This window comes from Paramacrobiotus metropolitanus, unplaced genomic scaffold (assembly GCF_019649055.1).
Source record: "Paramacrobiotus metropolitanus isolate TYO unplaced genomic scaffold, Prichtersi_v1.0 Parri_scaffold0000166, whole genome shotgun sequence".
NCBI lineage: Eukaryota > Metazoa > Tardigrada > Eutardigrada > Parachela > Macrobiotidae > Paramacrobiotus > Paramacrobiotus metropolitanus.
This window is the reverse complement of record NW_026570386.1, coordinates 27660-46440: the sequence shown is the minus strand read 5'-3', so window position 1 is coordinate 46440 and position 18781 is coordinate 27660. Positions and strand designations below refer to the sequence as shown.

At 40.2% G+C, this 18781-nt stretch overlaps 5 protein-coding genes across 7 annotated transcripts; 2 read left to right on the top strand and 3 right to left on the bottom strand.

Moving 5' to 3' along the window:
• Window positions 1–1456: 1456 nt before the first annotated feature.
• Window positions 1457–5344, bottom strand: LOC129600205 (mitogen-activated protein kinase mpk-1-like). Of its 2 annotated transcripts, XM_055498648.1 has the most exons (11): window positions 5136–5344; window positions 5025–5076; window positions 4694–4859; window positions 3799–3823; window positions 3246–3691; window positions 2890–3019; window positions 2705–2776; window positions 2506–2585; window positions 2307–2385; window positions 2067–2172; window positions 1457–1929 (listed from the first exon to the last, which is right to left on the bottom strand). In XM_055498648.1, the coding sequence occupies exons 3-11, from the start codon at window positions 4826–4828 to the stop codon at window positions 1803–1805; spliced, it is 1200 nt and encodes a 399-aa protein (XP_055354623.1). In that variant the 5' UTR covers window positions 4829–4859; window positions 5025–5076; window positions 5136–5344; the 3' UTR covers window positions 1457–1802. The 2 variants fall into 2 exon arrangements, with proteins under 2 accessions (XP_055354623.1, XP_055354624.1); XM_055498649.1 differs by lacking the exons at window positions 4694–4859; window positions 5025–5076; window positions 5136–5344 and adding an exon at window positions 4105–4179.
• A 1219-nt stretch (window positions 5345–6563) lies between these two features.
• Window positions 6564–10189, bottom strand: LOC129600149 (mitogen-activated protein kinase 1-like). Its single transcript, XM_055498560.1, has 4 exons — window positions 8669–10189; window positions 8182–8386; window positions 7786–7865; window positions 6564–7223 (listed from the first exon to the last, which is right to left on the bottom strand). The coding sequence occupies exons 1-4, from the start codon at window positions 9209–9211 to the stop codon at window positions 6915–6917; spliced, it is 1137 nt and encodes a 378-aa protein (XP_055354535.1). The 5' UTR covers window positions 9212–10189; the 3' UTR covers window positions 6564–6914.
• Window positions 10190–10879: 690 nt separating this feature from the next.
• On the top strand, window positions 10880–14052 carry LOC129600150 (high mobility group protein 20A-like). The gene is made up of 3 exons (XM_055498561.1): window positions 10880–11022; window positions 12257–12599; window positions 12972–14052. The coding sequence occupies exons 2-3, from the start codon at window positions 12258–12260 to the stop codon at window positions 13725–13727; spliced, it is 1098 nt and encodes a 365-aa protein (XP_055354536.1). The 5' UTR covers window positions 10880–11022; window position 12257; the 3' UTR covers window positions 13728–14052.
• Window positions 14053–14553: 501 nt separating this feature from the next.
• Window positions 14554–17038, top strand: LOC129600179 (PIN2/TERF1-interacting telomerase inhibitor 1-like). Of its 2 annotated transcripts, none has more exons than XM_055498605.1 (8): window positions 14554–14713; window positions 14772–15057; window positions 15147–15269; window positions 15505–15688; window positions 15748–15886; window positions 15967–16128; window positions 16259–16477; window positions 16539–17038. In XM_055498605.1, exons 2-8 carry the CDS (start codon window positions 14985–14987, stop codon window positions 16962–16964), a joined length of 1326 nt encoding a protein of 441 aa, XP_055354580.1. In that variant the 5' UTR covers window positions 14554–14713; window positions 14772–14984; the 3' UTR covers window positions 16965–17038. The 2 variants fall into 2 exon arrangements, with proteins under 2 accessions (XP_055354580.1, XP_055354581.1); XM_055498606.1 differs by having other exon boundaries at window positions 14563–14699.
• On the bottom strand, window positions 16969–18706 carry LOC129600180 (protein KTI12 homolog). The gene is made up of 4 exons (XM_055498607.1): window positions 18267–18706; window positions 18029–18189; window positions 17883–17962; window positions 16969–17716 (listed from the first exon to the last, which is right to left on the bottom strand). Exons 1-4 carry the CDS (start codon window positions 18421–18423, stop codon window positions 17281–17283), a joined length of 834 nt encoding a protein of 277 aa, XP_055354582.1. The 5' UTR covers window positions 18424–18706; the 3' UTR covers window positions 16969–17280.
• Window positions 18707–18781: the final 75 nt, after the last annotated feature.

Sequence of the window (18781 nt, the reverse complement as noted above, 5' to 3'; positions counted from 1 at the left end):
CAACTGTAGCAACTAACAAGGTACGTGCACTTCTGCATGGCCGTCGAAATTGACTACTTCGTACAGCAATTGTAGCTTTGCAAGTAATCCGCAGTTATCTATACAAGTACTGTAATACTATATCTATATTAGTTGCTGTCAAATATTACCACGTATTGGGACTCTGATGCGAATTGTATCAAGGCAAAACTCTCGAGTGCGCAACAACTCACGCACTGATTTGTGAGTCAGACAGATTCACTGATAACGCCGCGCGCATTGGTCAGATGGAGAATCAGTTGCTGAATTAGAAAACCGAGCTGTTGAGCTCGGTTTTATAATTCGCGCTTACATTCATGACCGCTTGTCAACTCTTTAAAATTATCCTGCGCTGCTAATAAACGTTCGTAATGATCCAGGCTGCATTAAACTGTATGTAATTACGCTGTACTTACTGTACTTCGTCATTAAGTTTTAAGATAATAAGGTTTAATTAATTAACTTAATAATTAGTTATTGAGCGAAAGTTTGATGAACTAACTAGTCAGTCACGCCTAATTAGGACATTTAGCACCTAATTAATTAGCGAATCTGCCACTAATGAGTAATTGCGCACCTGGTTTTTTTAGCACCTAATTAGCAAATTTATTACACATGAAGAAAATATTAATATTACATGTCATTAAGCTATGTCCTGTAAGAAAGCTATGTCATGTCATTAAGCGATGTCATGTCATGTCATTAAGCTATGTCATGTAAGAAATTATTTTTCTTAATAAGTTTGCCCTTGTTATGTTGCGTTGTCCATGGTAGTGAATGGCACTGAAGGCCGATTTATTGCAGAATTCACGGTGCTGTCAGATTTGGTGTTTATTTGTACGAGTGTATCCGTTATCACTGGTGGGAAAATTGTTCAATTTTTTTCTCTTAGTCATAGCGGAAAGATGAGTAGCCGATACGTGCGCAGCAGTCGTGCCGCAGATACAAACGGGCTGCTGATATTTGACAGTCCTAATTGTGTTTTAGAAACATTTTGATGTACGTCCCATCGTTTATGATCGTCCCGTACTGAGTTCGATCTTCCCGCGAGCAAACAATAGGTCATATTAAATTTTATCTCCGGACAACAGGTCAGACGTGCCGTTAAATTCGGTCACATCGACACCAGAGTTGGGGCGTAAATATGGCGATACTGCATGGTAATCGAAAAACACCAACTAGAATCTTTGAAACAGTGAAATATTCACATTTGCACCTTGTGTTAATTGCCTAATAAAGGATGACATTTATGTTTAGTTTGGTTGTCTTCATTGGTATTGGTTCGTCACAATCTCAACAAATGCATGGATGCCGTATTATAAATACTTACTTTATTCTGCCCGCATGTCAAACAGTTGTGAAGCCCTTGAAAAAAGATCAGTATACAAAAAAGAATACAACAACATAAAGAAAGAAGGAATATTTAAAGGTACTGCATGGTTTACGATAGCTGGATTTTTCAGTTATACATTGAATTTCTGAATACACAGTCACCGTATTCATTGTCAGTAACGTCCAAGAAAACCGACCCATAAAACGCAGCATTCTGGACAATAAAATGTAAAAGATACTTACAGGAGTTACAGCCAAATTAAATACAATATTCAAAAATATGTTGACCGTATCAACTAATTTAATATCTACACATCTTTAATCGAAATATTATTTCCCCTGAGTGCCCTCACCCGATAATCACACAAAAATGTGAACCACCTAGAAAACTGAGAAAACCCTGCAGTTCTGCGATTTAAAGAGACTGCAGTCTGAGGATAAATTCCATTACGTTACACCAAACACATTTTTCGTTTCAAGGTGACCATTTCATCCCAAATCATTTCCTTGAGTCGCTCTTTTGGCAGGTCATCCAGTTCCATTTCAATGGTAAATGGTTCTTCCGCCACCGGTTCACCCCTTGGATCACAAATAGTTCCATCAGTTGTAACTTACAACTTGTAAATATGGACTAGGGATGCGTTAGAGGAATTCCAGGATGACACCTTTATCGAGATTTGACAATAAGAATAAGATGGGACGACCAATACAGGTACCTCATCTGGGCTCTCCACGGACCCACAAAGGGATGCGCCAGAGCTTCTTCCGCCGGAATCCTGTTTGCCGGACTGAAAGTCAGCATTTTATCCAACAGGTCAAGCGCTGGAAATTATAAGATAACAGGTAATTGGGTAATCTGTTTCGCGCCAAGATATTACAGTTCCATTGATTCCTTCCTTATTCAGGGAAAGCTGTCAAGTGATGTGCCAAAAAAGGCCTACTCTAGCTCAGAATACCTGTAGAGGCGACGTTAGGATAAAGCTTGGTCCACGCTTGTCGCCTTCTTGGTGGCAGACTCCTGATATACGATCGAGCCTGAAATTTCAGTAAGTACTGATGGTATGGTTCAAGATTCAAGTACCCAGTAGCAAATTACAATAAATTCAATAGTAGTCAATTACAACAGATTCAAGCTTAAATTACGATAGCACTAACTCGATCGTTATGGATAGTCTCCAGATCTTCTGCGGAAGGAGAACCGATTGTGTTCAGTATGTGGTTGAGCTGGTCCAGATCTGTACAAGGCAGTCATGCTTCCAATGTGAAATGAATATGTGTATAATACGAGATAAATACAGATTGTAGATTTTTACTGATACAATCTTAAAGATTTTCTCTACTGAATATCATTTACAATGCTTTCCAGGAAAAATTGGGCGACTGGATATCATTTCCGCAAAAATGCATCCCATTGACCAGATGTCAACTAAAAAGCAAAATGACCGGCGCATTAACTAATGTAACGAAATAAGCCATTCGTATCGGAAACAGAATTGGATGCCGACAAGTTGGGACAACCACATTAATTAATTTACGTACTCGCTTTGGTGTAACCTCGAGAATTCAACATCGTTTCCGGCGCTCTGTACCATCTGGCCCCAACATATTCTGTCAAAACGCCGCCACGCTCGAGTGTGGGATCCACCCGAGCCCAACCAAAATCACAAATCTGGGAAAAACACTCACAGTTAGCTGCAGTTGTTTACTGCGAGTTTGTTGCAGCCTGCAAATGTGTGTTGTAACTTGTAAGTTTTGCAGGAAAAATATATTGGTATTTACGATTAATTCCAGCTACACAGAAGCCAGTCAAACACAATATATATGCATATACTTTTTTAAAAATTAGATGATTACCATATATATATTACAGTTAGTAATTTTGCGCAAGTATTTACCTTCAGATCGCACGCTTCTACATTCAACAGAAGATTGCTCGGCTTCAAATCGCGATGCAATACATTAGCCGAATGAATATATTTCAGTCCGCGCAGGGTTTGATATAAAAGAGCGGAAATGTAATCCTGCCGAAGACGGTCTCTTTTCAGTAATTTTTCCAGATCGGTCTCCATCAGTGTCTGAACAATGTACACTTCCTGCATCTGGTCCATCGTGGGAGGGGGTATAATGTCTTTAATGTCGATGATGTTCTCATGTTTGAGACGGTTAAGAATTTTAATTTCCCGCAGTGTCCGCTGGCACTTGATCGGGTGTTCCAAGGTAGAAATCTTTTTTATTGCCACTCTGGCATTGTCCCGATCACGACTTAGGGTGTCGACAGCGGATACAACCATACCGTATGATCCTTCGCCGATGCACTGCAAATTCGTGTAACGCGGTCCCACTGCGGCAAAGCGATAACCGAGTAAACCGACAAATGTAACAATCGCAGAAGTGGGGCATCATAGTTATAATAAATGCTTATTTTTCGTTTATGATCACTTGACTCACCGTTAAAGGTTTGTCCGGCTGTAACCTGCCCAACAACACACACATTTATGAGGTAACCCACCAACTGATCAACTTAGAACTTCCCGCTGTAGAAGACCAGAGAGCATTTTTGTTTGCTACAGAAACATTGTACAATATCGACAAAGTATTATTCCCTACTCTATACAATAATAAACGTTAATGAACAGCGATAAGATCATGAGTTTACATTTCACAGTGTTTTCATAATTAAACTTCTCGTCGATTCCAGGCTGAAGCATTGCGCGCATGTACAATCGGACATTGCGCACAACTGCCATCACCTACCGCGCAATCGAAAGTAAAAGTGAGTCAGCTTTAAGGTTTTTCCAAGCGAAGTATCAAACTATATGTATATGCAAAAAACTTCAGAAATACTGTGAAAGCGTTTAATAACACGTGATCTTTTGTATATACAGTATATATATAATCAGCATGCGTCTGACTGATCCCTGGTTCCAAAAATCTCGATTTTTCAACACCAGATCGCATGCAAAACGAATACCGCTCATTCGGGTCTGTGCACGGTATCGGATCACAAATTGGAACCCCGCATGCGAATTGTATCAGAATTTGGAACCCTTTTTTGTTGTGAAAACAGCCGCTTTCTAATCGCGACTAACAGCTGCTTTAATATCAGCTCGCTGCAGTTTCAGTAACGACTGAGACGAAAAAATTTTTGGTATCCTTTTCGGGTAATAAATTATCCGGTTTGTATTACAAATGACGCCGGCGCAAATCCGCTTAACTCAGCCCTGAGAATTAAGTAAGAGGCACAGCACAGCCTTATTCAGTTTTGGTCTCAAACGATCATTCTGAAAAAGGCTTTTGGACCCACATCATGATGCCGGTCCATCTGTAATATTAATTTATGTACCTGTCGTAGTGACGATCCTGCCGTTATTTGTGCGTCACAAAGCGGAAGTCCACCTCGGCTTGACATGTACATCGCACCGTAATTAGATTTTCCAGGTTTAGAATATGAAAATGTTTTAGGCTCGAGTGGATCCATGACGGCGCTCCCAATGACCACTCCGTTCTTTCTGTAAAGAGGTGTACATGTTGAATTATTTAGAACTTATTTGTAATCAATGGTTTTAACTTAATCACTATAAACGAAGACGGTTAAGATCGAATTTTCAGTTTACAACACACCTCTCTGCATACAAAAAAACACCAGTAATGAATTTTTTTCATGCATTACCAACCTAAAAATTAGCCAAACATTTTGTTTATCGGGAAGAACACGCTCCTTATTAACTGAAAAGATAGAGGAAGTTGATCACTAAAAAACATCTGATCAGCGTTTACAGACATACAGATATCAGAATGAAGCTTCAGTTCTGCTGTAACGGTACGTATCCCTTGTAACCTTGTTATACGAGTACAGAAAAGATAACAACCCGTTTCCAACTGTCGCCGGCACGTCCAGCTTTCGCCGGACTGCTCAGGTAGTCATCGATGCGAACGGATAACTTGTCCGACGGCCGCTTTTGCCGTTAAATCGTCAAAACTGTCTGTCGTTGGTTTTTTTGCCCGCCCAGCATTTTTCATATTGTGAAATGTGAGGTCCGTGCTCGAATCAGGATTTTTATCTGGACGGTTATACTGCCGCCTACAACCGTTTCAGACATGCCGTACATTGTTGACAGTACGTCGGGTACGAGGACGACCAGTAGTTGTAAGCTACTAATATCTCTTTCATTTTGATATTTCTAGGAAATCAGAATCCATTACTCCAAAACACAGAGCCTTCTTAGCCGATTGTGTCATTTGTGTGTTACAGTCCATTGCGCCGCAGGTGCACACACATACTGTACATTACTTCCTGGAATTTGCATGCAGTTTCAGAAACGATCGATGACAAGACGTTAAATAGATGAGAAAATTCAGAGGCTTTAAGGAGAAGTTTTTCTCAACTGTTCCCCAAGTTAATCAACTAACAATAGGTACTAAGCGCGAGCAACCGTTATTAAAAATAAAAACTATACAAAGTGACAACCGCTCAAAATTGTAAATTCAGTATTAATATTAGTTTTCGTTTGATTCGCCGCAATCATAAAAATGATAGCCATTTGCAAGGCATTAGTACTGAGTGCATCCAGATGAATGTATATGCTGCAGATTTAATTGGACGACTTTCTGTGGATGCGCCTCCTAAGGCTCATAAAGGCGGCTGGAAAATTGCCTTATTATTATACACCGGCCCCGTAGTCCTTGCTTAAACAACCCCGTCGCCTCACAGAAGAAGGGGGGGGGGCGTGAGGGAAGAGCGACTTGTTACATCCAAATCAACTTAACTTTAGCACAACAGCAACTGAAATGTACTAAACACAAACGTGCAATCCCTATGCCACATCGTCAATCAGAGATGTTTTAGTTCTCCAATATCTGGACATATATCCAATAACACACCCTAATGGCATTTCTCGGCTGGACACTGGTCAAACAAAGTCGTCCAGCCGTCTCCAGCCTTTCAACCACCTCCGCTGCGCTAACCGGAATTGCCTTTGCTATTTCTAATTTTGGGCGTAATTCATTAATTTAAGAAGCGACATACATTCGGCCCTCAGGAGAGCAGATCGACGCAACCATGTATACTTTTGTCATCCGTAGCAATGTATGTGGTTGGCTGTACGGGGTGTGCAGAAAAGGGGGACCAGTTATTTCCTTCAACTTTTAGCACTGGCAGAAACTGCAGCCCCTCGACTATGCAAAAGAACGACAGAAAAGTTACCATACCCGAATCTTCCACTTTTACTACAGTAGAAATCGTTGAAACTACCGTAGTTAGCAACGATCTCAGCGCAAAGCAACGTATTTAGCAACACCAAAAAGCCGATCCACAAAAAACAACATTTGGACCACAAAATGTATAAAAGCTTAAAAGTTGAATAAAATAATGATATATTAACGTCAACAGCACGTTCACGTTGATCGTAAAAAATTACCGCGATTAAGCATCGGTATAAAAAATTAAACATATGCCCCTGTAACCGATACTCTTACACAAAACTGATCAAACCAAAAAACTTTTTTTAAAAAACCATGCACTACTCTTCGATGAGAACCTGAATAAAACGAAACACTCCAATCTGTTATAACAACCCCATTCTTCTTTTCAACGTGATCGTTTCATCCCAAATCATTTCCTTGAGCCGTTCTTTTGGCAGGTCATCCAGTTCCATTTCAAAGGTAAACGGCTCTTCCGCCACCGGTTCATCCATTGGATCATAATACAGTTCCAAGTACGGATGCTTCAGTGCGTCTTCCACGGTGACACGCTTGCTGGGATTGAAAGCCAGCATCTGCTCTAAAAGATCCAATGCTTTGGCATCCGCAGCGGGAAACAATCGCGCCCAGGCCTGCTTTGTTTTAATCGGAAGAGACTCCAGGTATCCTCGAGCCTTTACACAAAAAAATGGTATAGACTCAATTATTTTTATGGAATGACTCTATTTTCTACCTTAGCTTTCTACCAGGGAAGGGCACCGCAGCTGAGAGCACTAAAAGGCCGAAGCGGGAAACTCAAGTTCCAAAGTTTCGAGTGTTAAAAGGTTTTCACTAGTTTGTTTTTTATTTATTGTTCTGTTTTGTTTCACTGTTTAGTTTTTTATATATTTTACATTTCTAAAAACTACTTTCATTATTTTTAAACTTCTGAGTGCATGAACGACAAAAGTGTCGTTTTCTTGAACACAGAATAGAGTGCCTTCCCTTCGCTTCGGTCAAAACTATGATGATCTGTTATAACAGCAAAAAATAATTCAAATTTCTTCGCGTCAGAATTCGGTATAATACAGTAATATAACAACAGGCTAATAACACAGCGCTCACAATACTCAAACTATTATTACCATATGATATTATCAACATAAATGAATACGTAGAATACCGTGCAATATTCCAAAAGAAGCATTTCGTACTGGACGCTTGCCATTTTGCCAGTCTCATGTTCAATAACCATACCTTTTCATTGTAAATACTATGCAGGTCATCCTGGGAGGGTGATCCAAGAATATTCAATATGTGATTTAATTGATCCAGATCTGAAAACATAATAAAAATTAATGTGCATTCGTAGATTTAATGGATATTTGATAACCTACTACTTATTAAAAATGTATGCACATGCAATACTCTACCCTAGTACATTCTGACACAGACTCTTGTGGAATTTCTGTTAAATGTATCCGAAAGAAAAATCAACAATCGTGATCTAAATGTCAATTCAGTTACACTTGACTGACTTGAGTGATTTTACTGCAGGCTATGCAGCAGATCTTTAAAGGTAGATATTACACCATTGACACCAGTTGTAAATAGCTGTTGCACCCAAGATTCGTCATAATTCAAACAACTCACAATGTTTGCCAGGAAAAATTGGACGATTTGATAGCATCTCTGCCAAGATACACCCCACAGACCAGACATCGATGGACTTCGTATAACCTCGAGAATTCAACATTATTTCCGGCGCTCTATACCAGCGCGTGGCAACATATTCGGTAAGAAATCCTCGATGATCATGATCCGGATCAGCAACTCTCGCCAGACCAAAATCGCAAATCTGAAAGGATAAAAATTCATTAAATTTAAAAATTCATTTACAACACACACAGAGTGACCGAAAGTATGGAGTGCGCTTAATGTACAATGATCGTTCTTTCAAAAGCCATGGCGTATTGCAATGGGTGAAACCGTCAAACAATAAATTTCCGTATTGCAAAAGACCCATAATAATATTATGGTAAAACTGCAAACGCGGTAAATGTACTAGTATACTATTATTTGCAACTTGTTTGAGGAAACTGACAACACTCGTCTCTCTGATATTCACGGATTTCCTCACCTTGAGATCACAATTGGTGTTAAGCAGCAAATTACTCGGTTTCAAATCACGATGAAGGACATTGGCGGAATGGATATATTTTAACCCTCTTAATATTTGATACAAGAAATAGCAGATGTGATCATTGCTCAGGCGCTGCGTCTTCAGCAACTTATACATGTCGGTTTCCATCAGACACTGTACGATGTAAACATCCTTCATCTGCTCAATGGTGCTAGCTCGTAGCACATCCCGAATGTCAATTATATTTTCATGGCGAAAACGGCTCAAAATTTTTATTTCGCGCAGCGTTCGTTGGCAGTACGTCTGATGTTCAAAGGGGGAAATCTTCTTAATGGCCACCTTAGCATGCGTCTCCTTGTCGAACGCGGATACCACCATTCCATATGCCCCCTCTCCTATGTACTGCAAATTAGAATAACGAGGACCCACATCAAACTTCTGTCCGCGTACTTCTTCCACTTTAGATTCACCCGCTGCATCGGAAACAAGCTGGGGTTCCACATCCATCTTATTATCAACTGGGGCCGACTCTGTGTCCATGTCAGAATAATGCCTTCAAACAGAGCTTATATAGAATTTCCGATTCCGGCAGCGTATAGCCCGAGTGAGAAGCCTAGTGTACGAAATTTCCGATAAACCCAATGACAGTCTGAACGAATTTGCAAATGTTGCAGATAAGGCTGCAGAGCTCATACAAGAAGAACGCTGTCGTACACAGTCGAAGTGCAGTTACGTCCACAATATTATTAAACGGATCGGATAGAAAGAACACTCTGCGTTTCGGTTTATCGCATCAAACTTCCGATAATGCAGCCTGATAAATTCTGTTCATGAACGTACGACGCGGTATACGTATGTTATCAAAGCGGTTCAAATTCGACGCTATGATTCCACAAATATGTATATATAGAGTGGCGACGAGAAAGACCACAACTAAAAACAACTAACTGTTGTCCTCTGATTAATCTTTAAAAATGCATGATCCAGATCCACCATTCCAACGCGCTGTTCCAGGTTTTACGTTGAATAACTTATGATGACATTCACAACAAGCTCTAGATGGCTGCAATTTAGTCTGACCAAATGTCGATTATCGCCAGAGAATCTCGACGAAACAGTTTCTCACTTCTTCCAAGAACAAGTTACAATGGGCAACAGTGTGTCACCTACCAAAGCTACGAACAGCCGCAAGTAGAACGTACATAATACACAACGCAACTGCATGCGACATTGAAAAAACATAAGTCTGCGGTTTGTTGAAAAAACTTATCCAAGAATACTGTATAAATACGATATTAAACCAACTTTACACTTCAAAATTCCATACACAAGTGTTTCCCAACAAGTATTATCAACAAAAATTGCAAAAAATGGATCAATGCAGAGTCCAGGAGGTAGAGTGTGTGCGATCACAGTAAAATGGTAAAAATTTAAAATTGCTTAATTACTTACAAATAAACCATAACAGAATTTACTGTACTGTCACTATGGTACTGAACTACTACCGATATCCGTTTTATCCTTGGACCCTGGATAACCCATCGGAGAAGTGGCAGGTGAGGATTTTGTCGTATGTGTGCGTTCTCGGGAATGGTACGCAGAACTGGACAAAAATAGGCTGAGAAATTCAATTCATTTCATTTTAAGCACATCCATATTTAAACGGACGTAAAACACCTACCTGAATTTACCTACATTTGAATAATTGAATTCAGTTTTAAAAAAATTATACCGTGTCACCTTTATTAATCGCATACTTGAGCAAATTAATTAAAATATTTCTTGTGGAGTGCAGAAGCGAAATTGGGGTAGAGAATGAGCGCAGTGCGACGCACACATTATTACGACTAATGGCTACGAAGTTACGAAGTAGTACGTACGAACTATATATAACGTCGTATTATATGCATAAAATACGTAACAAAATGCCAATTAAAAATTAAATTAATTGTAACTGCAAGTGCCGGTACTTACTGTACTTGTTAATTACAGAATTTTTAGATAAGCCTGCTCTGTACCTGAGGTACTGCTTACTTGTTAGTGCTTATGGTTAGTAACTTACAATAATATAGATAGTACTGCCTAGTGTCTACACATGTAAACGTTTTTTAAAAGCGGCACGCTCCAATTTTGTCGCACTCGGCCTTCCAATGCCATATAAGATCGTATAACCAGATACGAAAACACCGATCAGTTTGGATTCTTTGGAACGCGGGATTAGACTTTCCAGCATACCGTAATTGTTTTTAATTGATAGAATGATAGGTGTAGAACGATTGCGATTAAATTTGTGCAAAATTTTATGAAATTTTGTTTGAAAATACCTACTATGCCAGTGTTTCGACATTAAGGTAAGTTTCTTTTGGTGCTGTGGTTAGTATATTCTAGGTGAAACACGTATTCATCGAAAATTTCCGTTCAGCGAGACGGCGAGTAATACAGATAGATCTTTGGTTGAGTTACGCTTTCGCGCTTTTCGGCTTTAGGTACTTAATGCTATAGGTTAATTCAACTTGCTGTACTTTTTTTTTACTTTTCTTTAAAGAAAACTTCGCAGACACGCAGTCAAAGCTGTCAAACCTTGCACATTGAAAGTTATTGAATGAGGGCATCACAGAGACTGAAATTAGCAATAATCGAAGATCACTAAATATAGCCTTACGATTAAGTAAGTCTTACAGTACTTCTAGTTCTACAAATACTGTAGTTTGAATGGCGAATGCGTTGCGGATGCGTTGTTGTTGTGACCGCTGATGGAAAGGAATAGAATGCAGTACGGTACTTATCTAAAGAAGCAAAAGTTCTACGAGTACCTTTAATTCAAGTAAATGTATAAGGATATTCAGTTGGTAGTACTGGGTACATAACTAATCAAGAACAAAAAATTTATAACCGTTACTAACATTTTAAGTTCTAATCGTAACAATAAGTAAATGCTGATTGAGCACCAAGCAAGCTGAAGCCACAGTCTTATGATCTTACTTCGTGCTGCCCGTTTTATGTTTTTTTTACGTATGGTGTACGTAAAGATTTCAATCACTTAAGTATTAATAATGGAATAATTATTGATCTTATCCGATGGTGTTTGAGTCAGTATTACATCGTGCCGGTTAACTTCTCTTTCCTTTAAAGCTAAATCTAAGAAATCGTCTATATAGTCTAGAAAATCATATAAGATTGGAAATCTTCAATCTTGTACAACACGTATTCGTGTAGTTTTGTGGGTTTGTTTAAGCTTATTCGGTAGCTTGCAAGTGCAGCCGATTCTGGTAAACACAAACACGCGTAATTCTCATGGATAACAATAATTTGTTAATAATAATATAATAAGAATACATCTATATTTGTTATACATCTAATAAAAATACAATAATAATGAAATAATAATAATAAAAACTTACACAGCGACAGTAATCGTACATCCTTTCGGTTTCTATCAATAAATTACTTACGTTATTATTCTGTGTATTGTAACTATTGTTTTATATATTGTACATTTGTGCTGTACTTGTATAGAGAAATGACATGTGCAGTAGATATAATTAAGGTGTGACATTGTGAACGGTATGTTTGCGTTAATTCCAGAATGTCTAAAGTAAGTGCTTCTTCTGCGGATACAAGTGGATCGGAAGAAAACGGAAGTCGCGGCACGGAGACTCGCAGTCCAGAATTGACGAGCGGCGGAGCTATGAAGCAAGCGAATACTGCCGAATTTCGAGGATTTTCGTATCGTTCGCGTGGTCATCCGCAACGTAAACGCGCCAAGAAGGATCCTAATGCTCCAGTCAAGCCTCTCTCGGCCTATTTGTTGTTCCTACTGGATAAGCAAGAAGAAATACGCCGGAATTCAAGAGATGTGCTGTCGGTAGCGGAAACCACTAAACGTGTTGGTCAGGCGTGGCGGACATTGTCGAGCGAGGACAGAAAGGTACAACATACAGTACATATGCATTTGTTAGAAGCATGCGTTAAAAGTACGCCTCGGAAGGATATATTTTTCCGATATTTTTTTTTCGGATATATTTTTCCGGGAAAGTAAAGTTTCAGGTTGCGTAAAAGTGTTGGTTTCCTAATTTCTGCGTTCCTATCTCCCACGAAGATTTTGTTAAAGAAGCCACCCTTGGGCCACAGAGTTTGAAAAACTTTGCAAATCCGAAGATTTGCTGGAAAGTGTACACTGTTTGTAATTTATAGAAATATAGTACTGCTGAAGTAGTAAGAAATTGTGTTTGCGCATTCTTCAATGCTGCACTTGAATTTTCGCTTATAGACTGCAAAATCGGGGTTTGTAATTTTGCAGATATACGAGGAACAAGCTGACAAGGCGAAGCTGCAACATGCCGCAGAAATGGAGGAGTACAAAAAGACGGATGATTACCGAAATTTTTTAGCTCTCGCCGCCGACAGTAACTCTGAAACGGATGTTGCTCCACGAAAATCGGACAAGCGCAGCCGAGTGCAGCGTGATCGCGATACTCCGTCGACTGTGAATTCCTCCACCAGCAACCGTCGAGGGAAGAAACATGCCAGCGGTGATTCCGAATCGGTCATAATCAGCCGTAAACGCAAGACCGAAGAGGTGGACACCGGCGTGGAAGATCTCTTGGGCATGCCGCCGGCTAAAGTGCATTCCGTTGCCGCGGGCTCTCTTCAGGAATTTCACATTCCAGTTTGGACAGATGAGTTCATGCAGTGGAATACTAAACGCGAACGTGAACTGAAACATGTCAAGAAAGCCGCAGACGAACTGGACATTGACATTTCTGGGCTGATCTCACAGAGCGAACAGACACAGCGTAATGCAGATAGTGTTAATGCTTTGAAATCGAAAGTCGAAGATACGAAGAAAGCCAAGCGAGAAGCACTGAAGATCATTTTGGAGGGAATGAGCGGGATCGCTTTACCCAGTGGCCTGGAAATGGACAACACTAATGCCGAGGAATACATGACGGAGCTGGAGACTGTGGTTCGTAAATCACCCGCTCGCCACTCTTCGCTGCTGATGAAGGTGATGGAATTGGCGAAGAAGCTGCAGCCGCTGGCCGTGTATGTCTAAACTCTAATGCGATTTATGTCGCTGTGAATAGATTTCTCAACTGTTGATAAGCCAAATTTGCGTAAAGTGATTTGAATATTGGATTGAGGTATAAGTGCAGATCTGTAGAATGTAAATTTTTGCTAGTTTCATGTTGCCTTGACAGGTTTCATACTCGTCGCGATATTTACAGATGGTGGAATTACTTCGGTTAAATCCATTTCTTGACTCATGTTGCTTACATATCTTTATTTTGTTTGCTTCGTTTACTTTACATGTTCATTTTGTATTCTTACATTTTCTGTATACCTGAACTTACTACGGAAAATCAGAAGGAAAATTCGTGCTTCAGTAGTTCCTTCCGCGGCTGAGTTCCGCCAGTGCCAGCACCAGCACAAAATGCATAACTCAAAACTTTAATGAAATGAATCGCCAGAACATTTACCGGACAACAGGCGTGCTTGTCGACTTTCGCCGTATCTGATGAAATTGCACTCATCTGACAGTTGTAAGGTTGCTTGCCAGTGATCACAATAAATAATGATAACTATTACTTACTTTTTTTTATTAAATTTTAAAAAGTACTATTATAGTTACAGATTATGATCAGTAAATTTGCGGCGGCCTCATCACCGGTAAATTCCAGGATAACAATTTTAATTTATTTAATTCTACCAGACTCAGTTGAGTCAGTTCTAACTTCTGACAGTCCATTCCACTCCTTCACTTCCGGTCGACGATTCGGCGGTATTGCGCAATATGACGGCAGATGTTAAAACAGATGTCCTGCCAACTACGCACTTATTCCGACTCCTGCGTGAGTCGTGGGCAGGCAGTGGCCCCGTTGGGTGGCTGTGCACTATTTCCAGCTATGCTGTTAAAAATTTAAAGAGACTACTCGGGTAGCGTTACAACTTTTTTCGATTTCAGATGAAAATATAATAAGAACTAAATTATTTTATAAACGTATTTATTTAAAGCATCTCACATAAGGTATGTCGCTAACGGTAAGTCTGGCAATTTGTTCCTTGTCAGCTGTTATACACAGTGCCAGTGATATTTTAGGTCTTGGACCGCCTCGGTTTGGCTTGAAACTTGAACCGCAAACAGCAAATCATTTCCTGCAAATGCTCACAAGTCCTGAACAGAGCTACGAGTGTTGATATAAGACTATAAGTTGATACAGGAGGGAGAGCTTACCGCGTCCGTCACGGTCCGTGCATACAGAAGTCATTGCTGTTCGTGCTTTAGAAGTAGTTATCCTTACGACCCTACAAAATGTCATTATTGGCGGGAACAAGGAAGAAACAAGTCATATCGCTCAACCCACAGGGAAAAAGTTCTTCATCTGGTATGTGACCGTATGTCTCCTTTCGTTGTAATTACTTAGTTGGTTCTCGAACGGCTGCGGATGAAAGATTTGACGATATTCTATCACAGACTGGCAGCAGTTTGGCTCAAAACTTATGCAGAAATATGGCTGGCAACCTGGCGATGGACTGGGTAGTGAACGGCAGGGCGATACCGACTATCTTCAACCCAAATTCAAAGATGATCAGAGAGGTACGCAAGTTTAGGGGGTCCCAAGTAGCCTTTCTTGTTTATTGAGGTTTGGTTAGAAGCAGGCTCCAGCATCTCACATGAAGCGAGGAAATTCTTAACCATATTCGTACTTGAGCGATATTTGTTTCTTTTTTCTAATTCACATATTCTCTCCAGATATTATTGAGACTAAGTACTGTTCATGCATGAATTATCCTGGAATATAGAAATTAATAACCTGATTCTGATGTTACAGGTTTGGGCTGCAGCATTCAGCATGAAAACAACTGGCTGGCACACAATGACGATTTTAATGCAATTTTGGCCACTCTCAACAAGAAACCTGAAAACTCAGCGATAGGAATGACAGTCGGGGACGCTAAATTACCGGCCACAATGCCTTTAGAAGAAAAATCAAAATCGACGAAAGGCCGCATTCAGTAAACGGATACTTTTGTAGTCACGTGTTATTTGCATTCCGCAAGATTTGATTTTTCAGTTATCACAAGTTTGCAAGGGGAAAGGATTTGAGTTGCCGTTCCAAAGAAGATATCTCTTCCATTTTCGGTGGACGAATTCCTTCAACTGCTCCAACTCTGCAGCAAAAGAACGACGACATAAGCAGCAGCGCAATTGAAGTAATTTGTAACCGCATGGGTTATAGTTTGTAATTACGAATTTTCATAATTTGCTTTATTTGGCAATCATCCATCTTTAGGTTTCGTCACCGGAGGTTTCGTTTGTTACCGGATTGCATACCACAACGAGCTCGGATAACATTCAGGATTATTTCCAGAAGAAATTGAAACAAAAGAAGGAAAAGATGTCATCTCCGCCTGAGCCAGTGCAAAAAGAGCTTAATAACGATATTCAAGCTAGGGTAAGTTCTGAACGAGTGCCGAAATTTTTTATCGCTTACAGAGTACAGTTAGTGGGATTTTTTGCTACAAAATGGTGTCGATTTTCTATGGAACGCAAAATAAGTCCTTGACAACGCCTTTATTTGCTAGGATGTTTTGCACCATCAGAAAGAATATGACTATAATGGTAACGAAAGCATACCTGCTGAACCTCCAGTATCCGTTGAGTCCTGTCGAACGAAGAAGAAGCGAAAGCGTGTTGAAACGGTAGTTGAATTGGTCCCACCGGAAATCGCGTGCGCAGACGACCAGGAGTTGGATGACGTCTCCCATGTTGAAGAATCCCAAAATTCTCCGGAAATGACAACGGTAGTATGTCTTTGTAAACATGGCCTTATTTTTAATTATTTGAATTCTCGATACTCTTTAGGCTGAGAGCGGTATCGATCGGTGTAGCTCAGTTAAGCTTACGGAGACTGAAGTGATTACACAAACAGAGAAGATGATCAAAAAGAAACGAAAAAGAGTGGAGCAAAATTCTGTTGTCACCACCGAGAAGAGCTCTGATTTTGCAGTCGTGGAGAGTAAACTGCCTGAAATGCACTTTAGCAAGTCTGTGGAAGAACAAAATCCGGTAATCAGAAGCGAAAAGATCTCGCATGACGTTGAAGCAACTAATGAAGAAAAGAAAGAAACTACAACAGTCACTAGATCGTTTGTGAAAACATTTTATGGTTTATCGATGGAGAGTGTGCGCAATCATTTTCGACGTTTATCCGATGAACAAAAGGGTAACATTTTTCCCGGCTCGAATATATTTGAAATCGTGGGTTATGGCGATGAATTGCTGCATTAGAGTTTATCACTTCTACTTGCAGACAGTTTTGAGATCAAATAAAATCGCGTGGTCGTTACCGATCTCGACAAACCGCCGAGTAACAACTAACAAGCGTGTAGACTGTACCGGCACATGGTACAGTCTATGGTACAGTCTATTTATTTCAAACCAAAAGAAATAGTCATTAAAAGAACATGACTATCTGGTACTCTGGTCCCAAATAGCATGATATTAGAAAACCTCAACGACAGTATGATACTATCACAGACACCATGCTCCAACATTCACGGATCGGCGGCATTTCATATTTCTAGGGCGGAATGTCTCATTAATTTTATTTCACAGTATTTTTTAAGTACTCAATAAAAACCAGCGGAATTCTATCTAAATTTTCCACGGGTCTTGTTCTCGAATGCGAGATAAACTGTCTCCTCAGACGACTCAACTCCGGAGCGGATACCTTTTGGCCAAATGCAACTGGTTCAACGATGCCCGGTACAATAATTTTGTCTCCCGGTTGTCCATTAAGCTGAGAAGATAAAATGGCAGCCGTTATGCTCTGCGTAACCTTGTCGAGTTCGTGCAGGTAATTAACGGGTGCGAGTGGCTGTGATTGCGTGGACTGGTTTGGAGGGGGAGGTTGCCGGTTCAGAAGAGAGGCAAGGATATCGTTAAAAGGCAAAACGTCCTCCGGAAGAACGGTAAACAATGGATTTTCCCAACGATTCTGACTATCAGGAGGTTCAAAGCGCATAACGAGTGCGTCATACCTGAAATGAACAGTTCGCCGGCATTAGACATCCTCCACAAACTGCTAATCATCTGCCATACAATCGCAGCAAATTAAATACTGTAATAATAAATCTTCACACTCAAGGAAGCCGAAGTGTTAGCCAGATAACACAGAACTGTATTTCCCAAATTCCCGTAACTTACACTTCGGGCGAATACTGCTGGGCTATCGGCATACTAGAATTCCAACTTTTGGCTGTTTCAATGGGAGTATTGCACCAAATCTGCAAATAAAATACTGATCACGCAGACGCTTCAATTTATTCCAGGTACCACTGTAGTTACTGTACCATGCATTGAGGAGTTTTGGACGATTTGGCAATGCACCAAATTTCGTAGCGGTATCCTTTAATATAGTTGAGAGTATCAACAATGACAACGGTTTCTTTAGAAATTGAACGCTGAATATCTGATTTTACAGCAGCTCGAAGATTCTTTTCTGCAGCAGAACCTGTTCAAAACGGACAATGATCATAGCTGCAAGTTCTTAAAAAATAAATAAGCCTTCAGTCACGCTAAAACACTCACTGCTATACAACTCAGTCTTGGACAATCCTCCAAAATGAACACAATCCGATAAAACAATTACGGGAATTTTCGCAGTCTCCTCCAAATACCGCTGTAGCTCCCTCTGCCTGCTACTTTTTCCGGAAGCGGGAAGGCCGCACAAGATCACAAGAGGCATTATAGGGGCAAGTCAAATGAAGCTTATGAAGCTTTCGGTCACTCAGAGTTCAGAAAGCGCACGAAGATTGCTCTGGACTCTCGATTCCAATGTGCACGAAAGCGAACCTGATGTCTGCGATCGCAATATGAAGGGTTCCGAGCTGTAGCGGCTGTCTGTAGATGTCCTAGCGAAAGATCCGTCAACCGTGAAAAGTTCGATAATGCACGAGGGACAGGTGTAGAAATCAACAGAATAACGCTACCACTAGTTACTGTATAATAAGATCATAAGAAATTTATGAAATTTATGAATTATCTCTGTTCTCCTCCGAAAACTTCCGGTGCTTATCCAGTACCCTTAATAATAAGCGACCGCT

Bases quoted from the DNA above. Each gene is read 5' to 3' on its own strand.
- LOC129600205 (XM_055498648.1), bottom strand. From the start codon at position 4,828: ATGGATCCACTCGAGCCTAAAACATTTTCATATTCTAAACCTGGAAAA. The intron at 3,020-3,245 runs GTAAATACTTGC...TGTTTTTCCCAG, and splicing joins TAGAAGCGTGCGATCTGAAG to ATTTGTGATTTTGGTTGGGC. The intron at 2,173-2,306 runs GTATTCTGAGCT...TATAATTTCCAG, and splicing joins TCCTAACGTCGCCTCTACAG to CGCTTGACCTGTTGGATAAA.
- LOC129600149 (XM_055498560.1), bottom strand. From the start codon at position 9,211: ATGGACACAGAGTCGGCCCCAGTTGATAATAAGATGGATGTGGAACCC. The intron at 8,387-8,668 runs GTGAGGAAATCC...TTATCCTTTCAG, and splicing joins ACACCAATTGTGATCTCAAG to ATTTGCGATTTTGGTCTGGC. The intron at 7,224-7,785 runs GTATGGTTATTG...TTTTGTGTAAAG, and splicing joins ATAGTATTTACAATGAAAAG to GCTCGAGGATACCTGGAGTC.
- LOC129600150 (XM_055498561.1), top strand. From the start codon at position 12,258: ATGTCTAAAGTAAGTGCTTCTTCTGCGGATACAAGTGGATCGGAAGAA. The intron at 12,600-12,971 runs GTACAACATACA...GTAATTTTGCAG, and splicing joins TGTCGAGCGAGGACAGAAAG to ATATACGAGGAACAAGCTGA.
- LOC129600179 (XM_055498605.1), top strand. From the start codon at position 14,985: ATGTCATTATTGGCGGGAACAAGGAAGAAACAAGTCATATCGCTCAAC. The intron at 15,887-15,966 runs GTAATTTGTAAC...ATCCATCTTTAG, and splicing joins TAAGCAGCAGCGCAATTGAA to GTTTCGTCACCGGAGGTTTC. The intron at 16,129-16,258 runs GTAAGTTCTGAA...TTTATTTGCTAG, and splicing joins ATAACGATATTCAAGCTAGG to GATGTTTTGCACCATCAGAA.
- LOC129600180 (XM_055498607.1), bottom strand. From the start codon at position 18,423: ATGCCTCTTGTGATCTTGTGCGGCCTTCCCGCTTCCGGAAAAAGTAGC. The intron at 18,190-18,266 runs GTGAGTGTTTTA...CGTTTTGAACAG, and splicing joins CAAGACTGAGTTGTATAGCA to GTTCTGCTGCAGAAAAGAAT. The intron at 17,717-17,882 runs GTAAGTTACGGG...TGTTCATTTCAG, and splicing joins CAGCAGTATTCGCCCGAAGT to GTATGACGCACTCGTTATGC.